Below are 14116 nucleotides of genomic sequence, written 5' to 3' on the forward strand. Positions count from 1 at the left end.
TTAGGGTGATAATTACAATCCAAGATGCTTCTGGGTATTGCCCCTTAGGTTTATTACCTCAAAGATAACCCCAAAATATAATCTACATAGAAGTTATGCTTTATGAGGCCCAGTTTTTGTAAAGAGCCACATTTAAAGAAGTGTAGTCTCGTGGGCAAAAAGAATTAAAAAGAAACTGCAATATAATTTAAAATTACAAATACATGTACCCCTTGACTTGCAATACCACTTCTAAGAACTTGCCTTTTAGAAATACGTACATATGAAATGGCACTTTTATAAGAAAGTTGCAGTATTATTTGTAATCACAAAATATTTGAGACAGCTTGATGTCCCTCAGAAATTAAGTGATGATTTAGTCTTACAAAGGAATACTCTATGACAATTAGAAAAAAGAATGAGAAAGTTTTTTACCTACTGATTTGGAAAGATCGTCAAGATATATTATTAAGTGAAAAAACCAAGGAACAGAATAGTATATATTACCATTTTATTTAAGAAAAAAGAAAAGAAAAGGAAACATACAAGGCAAGAGGAGACTAAGGTCAGGTGCTTTATGCCTAAGGGAAAATAACATGGTACTGGACTAGAAAATAACACAAAAGACTTTATTTAGTTGATGGGGGCAGGAAGGTGGAGTCCAGGAAAGGCCTTTCTGAGAAAGTGATATTTAAGCTGACACTTACAGGAGGGTGTCTGTTAGTGTGGCTAGGATCCGGGGAAAGAAAATCTTTGGCCTGTGCAGAAGCTCTTGAGGAGAAAGAGAGTTCAGTGAGGCCAGAAAGGAGGCTAAAGAGACCACATGGCTGGATCCAGGGGAAGAGGAGGGCATGGAGTGAGCCTGAAAAGGCGACAAGGACCATCTAGCACCATATGGGCCTGGTGGGCCAGGTGAAGGAACCTGGTGTTTCTTAGAGCATCAGGAATCCACTGGAGAAAAGTGATGTGATCCAACTCATGTTTTAGAAAGATCACTTTGGCTGCAACTTGACAACAGGATTTGGAGTGGGATTGGGGAAAGAGAATGGGAAATAGTAGAAGCTGAGAGATTAGCAGTTTATTGCAGTAGTTCCAGTGAGAAGGGATGGAGAGTTGAACCAAGACATTGTGACAGAAATGGGAAGAAGTGGCCAGATTTCATGTCTATTTAGGAGGTAAAATCAACAAGACTTGACAGCAGTTGGATGTGGGTAGTGAGTGAGGGGGAAGTGTCCAAATACATTCCTGCCATTCTGTACTACACTCATTTAGCTGAGCAATATACTTTCTGACTTAAGACGTGATATATCTCTGTCCATCATTAACACCAGCACATCTGCAACTCCAGGGTGGAGGAAAGGATTTCTTTTTAAACAGAAACAATGCAAATGCTGCATTAATATCATATTATGGAGTAAGTAGATTCTGTGGGTCAGTAAGAATTTAATCTTTGCTTATAATATTTTCTGTGGGTAAATGGATTCATAACAACTTAGAAGTGAGCCTCTTGAACACAATCTATTTATAAGTTGGAATTAGCTTTATAAGGAAAAATATACAAGCTTTATATCTAATTTGTGTTTTGCAGGCCTGTCAGAGAGTTTTCCATGCCAAGAGGAGCAAACACTTTTTGTTACAGTATAAAAGCAAATGTGATTGTCACGGGAGGTAAGAGGACATTTCATGTTACACAGAAATTTTCTACTTTGCAAACAGTGCTCTCCTTAATTAACACAGTTATAGAGTTTCATACAATTATCATATTTTACTGCTAGAAAAAACTTTTAGAGAATTTTAAAGTTTGTATAAAGTCAAATCTGTCATTCTTTTTCTTTGTGGCTTTTTGATTTGGTGGCACACTTAGAAAGGCCTTGCCCAGCCTGTGAATGTGTGAAACAAATTCTCCCATATTCACTATAATTTTTTGTTTGTTGTACATTTTACTTTTAAATCTTTAATCTCTCTAGAACTTGTTTCAATGTGTGAGAGCATGAATTCCTAGCCTGGGGCCCATGTGTGGGCTTTAAGGGAGTCCTACAGCCACTGCGGCTGAATACTTGTGTATCTATGTGCCTTTTTCTGGAAAGAAAGTCCAAAATTTTATCAATCCTCAAAGGAGTCCCTGACAAAAAGTCAAGAGCCAATGGTTTAGCATTAACAGAGAAGAGGACCAGGGATAGATTGTTGAAAAATACCAACATTTAAGGGCTAAGATTATCTGCTGAGAGTAGGAGGAAAGATGACAAATATAAGAAACTTGAGGGGAAAGGTGACAGACTGAAATATTCTTCAGGCCTCAGACTCCTGATCTATCATACTGAGGTTCTAAGACTGTGATGGCTTTCAGCCTGGGCTCTGTAGTCAGACTGCCTAGGAACAAATCCTGGCTCTCTTACTGGCAAGCTGTATGGCCTTGGATAGGTTATTTAACTCCTGTATGCTTCAGTCTCACCTGCAAAATGGAGTTGATAATAATACCTACTCATAACGGTATTATAAGAATAAAGTACTTACACAGGGTCTTGCACGTAATAAGTCTTCAATCCAGATTTGCTAATACTGATGCTAACAATAACAAAAAATCACACCTACTTCATATGGTAGTGTTTAAGATTAATTGAGGTAAGGCATGCCTGGCAGATAGTAGGTTATCAATAATTATTAATTCAATTCACTTACAACAGTTAGGCACAATCACTTTGATCAACTTATACAGGCTTTGTTGGAATAAATTGAAATCTTCAGTTCATTAGGAGGCTGTTACAGAAGTCATGAGTGAGATGGTGAGGGTCTGAGTTATTGTAGGTGCTCTAGAAAAAGAAAAGCAAGAGTCAGTCTCTAAGACATGGAAAAATAACTTATTCATAAGACCTGGAGACAGAATGATATTGGGGATTAATAAAAAGGGATCAGCCAGCCCCAAGTTTGTGAGGAGAGAAACATAGAATAAGAGCAGTTGCATTGATAATTACATAGAAATTGAGAAGAGGGTGCTTATGTGGAGAAAGAATGCAAACAAAATTTCAATTTTGAACTTAAATATCAAATATCAATTAGACATCTGAGAGGATATTCCTACTGGTGATGGGTAAAGATCTGGCTGGAGATAGGAGGTGTTAAGGACTCCGTAGGCTACCTGTGTGTTGGAGAAGATGAGCTCCCAGAGGCTCCTCAAGGAGATCAGAGTCACCTTAAAGGAAATAAGGGACATGTAGACTTGAAAGATGTAAATGAGCAAAACAGAAACCCAAACAAATAAACATCAAGAAAATGGCCTATACTGGAGATCTGAACTTTAAAAGAGAAAAAAGATTTTAAAAAAGAAGAAGAAAGCCCTGCCATCAAAAACATCAAAAAATATACCATTTGGTAAATGCTTAGAGTACACATATTCACTAAAGGAGGCAAGATGTTAGATGAATAAGTGCTGTTGGCCCCCTTCCATGTAAGATTTCTTCAAATTTCTTCTCCCAAAACGCACACAGCAGGCAGTATTTGGTTTCCTACAAAGAGTATCCTGCCTCAGCCTTGAGGTACACATAATGATAGCTGCACTTTCACTTCATGACAGGGTAATCTCCTTTGAGGACATAAAGTTAATTTTTTTTCAAGTACACTGTGCATTTAAAGTTTATACTTAAATCTGTCCTCAGCTTTGGGCCTGCCACAACATTTACTTAAAATTAGATTGTGGTTCAAATCTTATTTTTAAAAATTTTATTTTGGTCTACTGGAAAGCAAAACTAATAAAAACAGTGAACTAGAAGATAGAAGAACTGGGTTTAGTCATAGCCTGGCCACTAACCAACTGTATGATTTTCAGCAATCACTTAATCTCTGCCTGGTGCTCATTTTCCTTATCTGGTAAAATGAAGAAGATGGACTACATAAATTTTAAGATTCTTTTGAACATAATACTCTGATACTATTGTTTTAAAAACTTCCTGTTCATAGGAGATAAACTAAATTGTCCTTTTGAAAAATTGGAGCCGAGTTTTCCAATTAGACGTTATTCAATATATAGCCACAGCTTCGTGTATTCAGAAAAACAAAGCATTAACTGGTCACAAAACTACATTTCAGTTAAAGACATCAAGAAAAGAAAGAAAGGTGTCTGGATAAGAACCTGAAAAGCAATAAGTGGGAGTCACGGCTTAGACTGGGGGCAAGTTTCCTGACACTCAATACTGATGATTCTAAGCACACACAGGAATCCAACTCTTTAAGCTGTACTAATTAAGGCTATCATGTAGAGAGCTCCATAATGAGATCTATAACACGTAAAGGAACAGAAGAAATACTAAAATCAGATGTTTTCAATAAAAGTAGAATGCTTGTATCATAATTTCCTGATCCCCCATTGCCATTTCCTGACTATCTTGGCTCATTACTTGCAATGGTCCTGGCCGGAAGTCAGAAGGAGGGAGTAGGTGAGGGAAGGAGAGTGTATTGGTGGTGAGAGAGTAAGCAGCAAAATTGCCTGAGGATCAGACTGCAGTGGATGCTGCATTCACCGCAGCTTGTCTTCAGTTAGATAAAAGCAGTGACTTCTGTCCTGCTTCAACCTGAGCCCTGCACACAAAGCCTTTGAAAAAGTAGTACTTAAATACATGGCAACAGTGAGATTTGATTTCTAAAATCTGATTGTTCTGAAAGATATGCTGTCACATTAATCTTAGCCAATTCCTTTGGACAACCCTTCGTTCCCACACAAAAGAATGCAAAAACATAAGAATGGACCAGGGCTTCCCTGGTGGCTCAGTGGTTAAGAATCCGCCTGCCAATGCAAGGGACATGGGTTCAAGCCCTGGTCCAGGAAGATCCCATAGGCTGCGGAGCAACTAAGCCCGTGCACCGCAACTACTGAGCCTGTGCTCTAGAGCCTGCGAGGCATAACTATTGAGCCTGCATGCCACAACTACTGAAGCTCGCATGCCTAGAGACTGTGCTCTGCAACAAGAGAAGCCACCACAATGAGAAGCCTGCCCACTGCACTGAAGAGTAGACCCCACTCACCACAACCAGAGAAAAGCCAGTGAGCAGCAACGAAGACCCAACATAGCCAAAATTAAAGTAAATTTTAAAAAATAAACTAATTATTTTTTTAAAAAAAGAGAAAAGGAACGGACCAACTTTTGTATACTTTGTAGTCTTAAGTATTTTAATCAGTTCTGGAAAAAAAATGTGTTTGGTAATGTTTTGGGACTCAAACCACTTCAATGCTTATGGATTAAAGCATTTGACTCTCACTAAACTCAGTGTTAATTATTATAAGATCCCCATTTCAGCTTTGAAAACTTGCTAATTATAGTGTTTCTAGCACTCTTCCCAAGGCAAGAAAACATTTAGCAGTATGACTGACAAGCAGCTAATTCTTTTCACCATGTGTAATTTATTGAATTGCCACAGTTATGGAGCCTCTGTTATAGAAAATGCAAATCCTCAATAACTGAAAACACATTTTTCTCAGAAGAATACTCCTGCTGATTGCTCCATGTGCAGTATGTAGCAGCTGATGACTCAAAATATACTCTAAAAGCAGATTTGCTAAACATAGTTGAATGTGCTAAATGTGCAGGGACATTTGATGAGCTTGAAAAAACAGAAGTTCTTGCAGAAGGAAAAAAAAAAAGCCAAACCGGGACAAGGTATTTCCTGAGCATTATTTTGGTGAACATCAAGAATTTTTTACCCAATAGTTGTCTTTATTGGCCATTTTAAGAATTAACCTCCTAATTTGGAAGGTCTAGTATATAAAAACAATTATCTGCCATCCCAACTATCTTGGGGACTCTGCATGCATTTGTTCATGTTTCATTCAACAAACATTTATTACACAGCTCCTCTGGACTAGACATGGTAAACCTCATAAAGATCAGGTTGAATTTCTAATATTCAAGGATTCAAAATTTAAAGTACAAATAAGTCATGTTTATAGATAGCTATAAATTGGAGCATGAGACAGCTGATTAATAATAATAATAATGCAGTTGAAATACTGTATGCATTTAGAGGTTAGTATTGTGTCTCTCTGTACATTCTGGGTCCAAAAAGTAGCCACACAGACTATATAAGGATTTCATTACTATCAATGAAAAGCAAGCAGAGCTGGAGGACCTCTGGTAGTAGATAATAGAGAACCTCTGGAAGATTGAGTTTCCTTCACAATGCATATTGAACAAAGTCCTTAGTTTGAAAGTCCTGGACATTTCTCAGGTGGCAATCGTCTATTGAATCCTTCTGCATGTAATATACAAGTCATAGATTTTCTTCAGGGGATAGACTGGTCTTATCCTTCAGGAATGACAGTGCCCATTTCAGCAGTTACCCTGTCTAACATTATCTAGGATGATTTATGGGCCTGAGGCTTAGGGTTCTGAACATATCTGAGAAATGTGATACTTCTTAACCATAGACAGTGAAAAGCAAATCAGGCAAGATACTGCATTATTGGAATTACTCAATTTTAATCATGTAACTGATAACCAATTTTACTGGGTCTAAAACAGTACTTTGTTTTATATCTGCTAATTGAATTGTTTGTATCTTTTACCCATGATCTATTATAATTTTGATATTAAAAACTAAAACTTGGGGCTTCCCTTGTGGTGCGGTGGTTGGGAGTCTGCCTGCCGGTGCAGGGGACGTGGGTTCGTGCCCGGTCCAGGAGGATCCCGTGTGCCACGGAGCGGCTGGGCCCGTGGGCCATGGCCGCTGGGCCTGCGCGTCCGGAGCCTGTGCTCCGCGGCGGGAGGGGCCGCGGCGGTGAGAGGCCCGCGTACCGCAAAAAAGAAAACAAAACAAAACTAAAACTTAATAAAAAACTTATTATCATATATGTTTATACACACACATCTAGTTATATCATAAAAACTGCCAGCTATTCACCAAACCTATATTATCTCTTACTGGATATACAGCTAGACTACATTTCCCAGACTAGAAAGTGCATTCAATATAGCACCCTGCAATTTCTTGGTAAGAATACATTTTAAAACAGTGATTTTTGTATTTGGGCAACATTTATAATATATTTTTATTTGTGTATATTTTATGTGTGATAGTGATTTCTTTTGTTGTTGAGAAAAAGTATTTTCTGAAAATAATTCAAAGTATTTAAATATAAATGGGAAAATGTTATTTATTTTTCCCGTTGTGGAGCACAGGCTCCGGACGCGGAGGCTCAGCAGCCATGGCTCACGGGCACAGCCTCTCCGCTGCATGTGGGATCCTCCCGGACCAGGGCACGAACCCGTGTCCCCTGCATCGGCAGGCGGACACTCAACCACTGCGCCACCAGGGAAGCCTGAAAAATTTTATTCTTAACTCTGAAAATAAAAAGTTTATTCGTGGGACTTCCCTGGCCATCAAGTGTTTAACACTCCTTACTACGATTGCAGGGGGAACAGGTTCGATCCCTGGTTGGGGAACTAAGATCCTGCATGCTGCATGGTGTGGCCAAAAAGAAAAAAGAAGTCTATTTGTAAGAGAGAAAAAGAAGTTAACAGTGACAACCTATAGGGTGTGGAACTAGAGATTATAAGGGAAAAGAGGACATTTTTGCAATAATAATACCCTTCCATATTGTTTAAACCTTTCACTATGTACCTATATGATTTTAACAATTAATAAAATCTTATCTATGCCATGATAGTAATTGCATATAAATTTTGTATGCTCATGAGTATGTGCTAGAAGGGAAGATGGAAAAACAAAAAGAGCTGATTTGTTATAATGGTAAAGATTATGTGCAATTTTTCACTTACTTTGATTCCTTTTATTATTATAATGCTTGCATAATTTAAAAATATAGAAACAAAAGAACAGCTGTCTTAAGTACTTTTGGGAAGTAAATAAAGTATAAATAATACATTAATGCATGAATGAGTAGGAAAGTGTTAAATCAAGAAAAGGACTCAGAATATTTATGAGAATTCACATTTATATATGTAAATACAATTATTCAAAAACAGCCTTGACAAGAAGAAGCAGATCCAAAACAAGGCTAGACTCTTAGCAAGTCAATCATAGACAACATTCTGGAAGAAACAGACTGTGATTTGATATTAGAAGAAAGATAAGGATATGATTAAGGGTGAGAGAGACTCTTTAAACTGTGACCACCTGCAACTCTGAGAAAATAAATAATCTTCACGTGTCCTTCTTTCAGGAGATGATAAAGTGCTCCGGTTGTGGCACCCCAATATCAGCACCAAGCCAGTGGGGAAACTTGTGGGGCACATGTTCAGTATCACTGAGATTGTAACAAATGAGACAGACCAACATGTCATCAGCCTATCTTCTGCAAAGGTAACAAAAAGAAAACAAAAATGAAACAGAAAAATTCTTTCCCTTAAAATCAACTATTGGAAAACCTAGAATAAATACAATTTTTGACTGAAATGGCTGATAGTCACTGAGAAAAATATTGTGAATTTGGAATAAGGAAATAAGTCACTGTGCTCTGTTTCTATTGATTTCAGCATAAGAAAGAACATATTTAAAGACAAGATTAGAAGGAATACAACATTAGGAAGAGAGCCTATCCTCAATAGTAAACCACAATATAGCCCTCCCATGATCATTAAAGACAGAAAAAGTAAGGATTTCTAGACATAGATAACAAACTTATGGTTACAAAAGGGGAAAGAGAGTGGGGGAGGGATAAATTAGGAGTTTGGGATTAGCAGATACAAGCTACTATATATAAAGTAGATAAACAACAAGGTCCTACTGTATAGCACAGGGAACTATATTCAATATCCTGTAATAAACCATAATGAAAAAGAATATGAAAAACAATATATAATGTATAACTGAATCACTTTGTTGTACACCAGAAACTAACACAACATTGTAAATTAACTCTACTTCAATTTTTAAAAAAGCAAAGAAGGAACAAAGACAGAGTTCTGTTGTTATTGCTATTACTACACAGTGTTTTAAATGTTCTAAATAATGAAATAAAAAAAGAAAAATGACTTACAACTATTAGAAATGAGGAGACTGCATATTTGCAAATAATGTGACTGCTGGAAAAATTCAAAAAGTTTTAGAGCATATAAATTTGGTAAAGTGGCTGGTTATATTGATAGTAGCAATTTATAAAAATAAATTTCTGTGTAAGAACAGAAACAGAAAACAATGGTCAAAGGGGTAGTAGCATTCACAAGAGCAAAAATGTATGAAATGCCTAGAAATAATCTTAACAAGCAATATTCACTATTAATATTGTTAACTATGAAGTTCTTCTGAGGTACTTTTATTTAAGAACATGAATGTAGGGACTTTCCTAAATGGGAGTATTATACTGTAAAAGATACTCTCCATCAAATTAAGCTATACACTTAATGTTATTCAGGATTATTTAGACATTAGTTTGCCAAATTTAATGTAAAAGTGTTGACATAAAAGAATATCCTAGAAACTTTGGAAAATATGATTACAAGATGACACTTTCCCTATCAGATATTAAAAATTATAGTAAAGCCTCAATAAATAGAACAGCAGTCAATGCATCAATAGACACATCTATGAAACAAAAGAGAAAATTCACACATGAGTGTGAATGGGAATTTCATATATGATAAAAGTAGCATTTTAAATCTGTGAGCAAAGGATTGTTTGTTCATTAAATGTTGGGAAAACTGATTAACTATATTAGGAAAAAATAAGTAATCAGATCATCATTTCACAATTAACAACAAAATGCATTCCATACGGATTAAAGATTTTAAATGTAAAATATAAAACCTTAGTAGTCCTAAAATTTTCCAGAAAAAAACACAGGTGAATATTCATGTAGCCATCAGGTAATTCCTAGGCATAACACTTATGGCTGAAGAAAAAAAATAAATGTGACTATATAACATTCAAACTGTAAATTATTATAATAGCTATCATTTATCAAATGCTTACTAAGAGGCACACACTGTGCTCATTATTTTACATCACAACTTACTTGATGCTAATAACAACCCTGTAATTATCTCAATTTTGCACATGTAAAGGAAAATGACATCTAAATAACTTGCATTAAATAAGTGTAGCCAATCCTGTACCTGTCCTGAGCCCAGACAGCCTTCCTATACCCATATAAAAGGATAAAGAAAGATAGCAGAAGGGGGAAAAATGTAACAAAAATGACATAAACTGGAATAATATTCTTAAACAAACAAAAAATGTTAACAAATCAGTAGGAAAAAAGGAGGAGGGAAGAGGGAGATGGCAAAGAATACAGACATGTTCACATAGAACTGTTGGGGGTAAAGCTGGCAAAAATTTATGGGCTAATAAAATAAATTTTTATTCTAATAAAATAATCAGGGGCTTCCCTGGTGGTGCAGTGGTTGAGAGTCCCCCTGCCGAGGCAGGGGACACAGGTTCATGCCCCAGTCTGGGAAGATCCCACATGCCGCAGAGCGGCTGGGCCCATGAGCCATGGCCGCTGAGTCTGCGCGTCCGAAGCCTGTGCTCCGCGGCAGGAGAAGCCACAGCAGTGAGACGCCTGCGTACTGCAAAAAAAAAAAAAAAAAAAATCATCATCATCATCATCAAAATGCCCAGAGATCTATGTAAAAGGATATTCATTGTGCTATTGCTTATATTGGTTTAAAAAATAAAAAGGAAAAGAAAAAGGGAAGGGAAATATTAGGAAGTGAGAAATTCAGTGTCTAAAAATAAGGCTTTTATCAGTAATTTATTTATTTTCCCTCAGTTTTATTGAAATATAATTGACGTATAACACTGTATGAGATTAAGGTGTATGGCATAATGATCTGATTTACGTACATCATGAAATGATTACCACAATAGGTTCAGTGAATGCTCATTATCTAGAGACTGTCATACTAAGTGAAGTAAGTCAGTCAGAGAAAGACAAATATCATATGATATTGCTTATATGTGGAACCTAAAAAAAAGATACAAATGAACTTATTTACAAAACAGAATGGAGTCACAGATGTAGAAAACAAACTTACGGTCACCAGCGGGGCAGCGGGGTGAGAAGGGATAAATTGGGAGATTGGGATTGACACATACACACTATATGAAACAGATAACTTATAAGGACCTTCTGTATAGCAGAGGGAACTCTACTTAATACTCTGTAATGGCCTATATGGGAAAATAATCTAAAAAAAGAGGGATATGTGTATATGTATAGCTGATTCACTTTTATAAAAAAGGTGGAAAACCCTAAAATAAAGTCTTTTAAACAGGAAGAAATCTTTTTTAACTCTTAAGTTCATAAAGATATCCTCCTCTAAAATTTTCTAAAAATTACAGTTTCTTTTTAATATTTAGGGGCATGTGTCTGTCTGTGTGTGTGTGTGTGCGTGCGTGCATGTGTGTGTGTGTGTGTGTGTGTGTGTGTGTGTGTGTGCCTATATGCTAGCTCCTCCACATCTGCAACCATCTTTCACATAGCCCCTTGGGCCCCAGTCTAGAAATAGGTCTAGTCCCTGAGCCAGAAGTTGCCTTGGTTTAGTTTCTGGTCAGAAAGCAGCGTCCCTCCCTTTCACTGATCTTACAACTTTCTATAACCTATGCCTCCAGATGAAAATAGAGCACAGCCTATTGCTTCTCAGTCTCCTTTTCCTGAACTGGGAGACCTGCTCTGGGTGCAGCCATGGAATAGTGATAGTATTTTTGGTCCTGTCTGCCCTGCAGGAGCTGCTCCCCTGATGCCACTGTCTGTTCCAAACAAGTGCCCGGGCTCTGGCTGGAGCCCACTCACTGCTTTGTATGCCTCTCTTAGTTGGATCTGTAGAGATTATATATCTTGCTTTGAAGTCTTGCTATTTCTTTTTGCTCTCTCTTTTTATATTTTCTTTACTATTTCTCTGTGTTTGGAGAAGAAATGGCAGAGTGAGGCATAAATTTATTGCAGTATTCTGACCTGAACTCTAACTCTTTAATTCTCTTTATGACAGATTTAAAAAAAGAGTAACAGTTAGCTAGATAGAGAGGAAATAGTAGATGATAGGAAAAGTATGTGTGAATGCACATAGACAATAAAGAGAAATGTTTTGGAAATTGGAAGCAGTTTGGTATGACAGTAACTAAGACAGCCTATGGGGAGAGGGCAGCAGAAAAACCTAGAGGAGAGACGCAGCATAATGAGTCTTTGTGCCTTCTGCCAGCCCAATAATCACCACTTCCCTAAAAACCCACAAAAGACCTAAAGAACTGAAGAAAAGAGAAATATGATAAAGAAAATAGAATCACTCCATAGAGTGATTTGAAACATCACTGGTTTCAAAACATATTCACACCAATTCATTGAGGTGGAGAGTACTGGTGTATTATGTCCATTCTAGAAACAAGAAAACCGAGGCTTAAGGAATTTAAATGATGGGCTAGAACTGAAACCCAAAACCTCTTTTGCTTCATCCCTTGCTCTTTCCTCCAACCACGGTTCTGAGCATATACAGGTACAGTAAAAAGACTGCCAACCATGAAGTATCTCAGCCAAAACAATAGAATCAAAAACAGTTACAGACTTCCCTGGTGGTGCAGTGGTTAACAATCTGCCTGCCAATGCAGGTAACACAGGTTTGAGCCCTGGTCCGGGAAGATCCCACATGCCATGGAGCAATTAAGCCTGTCCACCACAACTACTGAGCCTGTGCTCTAGAGCTCGCGAGCCACAACTACTGGGCCCGTGAGCTGCAACTACTGAAACCTGCACACCTAGAGCCCATGCTCCACAACAAGTGAAGCCACCACACCACAATGAAGAGTAGCCCCCGCTCGCCGCAACTAGGGAAAGCCCATGCACAGCAACAAAGACCCAATGCAGCCATAAATAAATAAAACAATTAGAACAGAGATAAATTTCTTTGGCTCTCCTTGATTCCACTTTTAGATTTTTCCCCTACTTGTCTCTCTGAACCTAATTCATAAATAGATGCTGAACTTAAATTTATAAAGAGTCTATTACACTTGCTTACTCTGTGATGCAAACACTGATAAATTTCAATATTCTAGCTAATCCCCAAACTTGCATTTTTATGAGAACAAAAGAAGTAACTCCCAATTGTACATGTTCTGAGTAATAGTGGCCTACAGAGTGTATGCATGTGAGCCAAAGCTCCTAATCACATGACTTTGACATTTTTATGCTCTTACATATAAGGACCAACCTGCCTTCACAATAGTGAAGTTTCTAATTTAATTAACCAAATTCTAAGTGTCTCAAATAAGAAGCCAGTATCTCTGTTAACAAAACTACTTATTAAAGTTTTATATATAGTTCTATAAAATTATCACTCATTTATTCAACAAATATTCCAATTTAATTAGTAATATATAGTGATAAGTAATATATATAATGACTACTATAATATAAAAATATTATTTAATGCTGATGCATGCTAGGAAATGTAATACTTGATCAAGTCACACTTTTTTTCCTGAAATCAATCACACTAACTTTCTAAAAAAAAAAACAAACAGAATTATGAAGAATACTAATTTCATATGACAAAGTAAACTTGACCAAGTTTTGCTGAATCTGTACTTTACTGTTCTTTCTATTATATCAACACATGTTCTATCTGAGTAATGACGTAGTTCTGTTTCCTTCCTCAAAGGAGAGCTCTAATAACCTATTTCCCTATACTCTTCCTATATCTACACGATTCCTAAAAACTGCTTTCTGTAATTCTTACATCCCTAGACAGGAAGAGGAGAGGGTTCTTCGAAACCTCATTTAGTAAGATTTTCTCATCTTCTTAAGTCATGGAAGAGCAATTTGAAACCCTCTACCAAAACTATGCCTTCTCTCTATTTTCTAATCCACAGTGTAAAGAGAAATATGGCTTCAGTTCAACTGTTAATCATGGCCAGTCCTTTATTATGCCTCCAAATTCTTAAAGGATAATAAGTACTATGTCTTTCTCCTCTCTTCTGTAAGGATAGAAAAATCTAGTTCCTATAGGCAAACTTTTAGTCACTGCTTTTATTTTCTTCTGATATTAATGAATAACAATTGAATCAAGAGCCAAATTAAAGTTTAGCAAATGAGTGCTCGTCATGTAAATCATAATTTCCTACAAGTTTTTAAGAGCATATTGTAGACTCTAAAAATGGTTCACCTAAATAGCTTTGAGTAGGGAAAGTAAAGTGGAAA

General features: G+C 36.9%; 1 protein-coding gene across 1 annotated transcript in view; it reads left to right on the plus strand.

Moving 5' to 3' along the window:
- WDR64 (WD repeat domain 64) overlaps positions 1 to 14116 on the plus strand; it is a 155248-nt gene that overhangs the window by 53660 nt on the left and 87472 nt on the right. The window contains exons 8-9 of the mRNA XM_007462623.1: positions 1568 to 1647; positions 8150 to 8289. Coding sequence (XP_007462685.1) covers positions 1568 to 1647; positions 8150 to 8289 — 220 coding nt within the window. The remainder of the gene's footprint in view (positions 1 to 1567; positions 1648 to 8149; positions 8290 to 14116) is intronic.

The sequence above is a fragment of the Lipotes vexillifer genome, unplaced genomic scaffold (genome assembly GCF_000442215.2).
Source record: "Lipotes vexillifer unplaced genomic scaffold, Lipotes_vexillifer_v1.1 scaffold104, whole genome shotgun sequence".
Taxonomy (NCBI): Eukaryota; Metazoa; Chordata; class Mammalia; order Artiodactyla; family Lipotidae; genus Lipotes; species Lipotes vexillifer.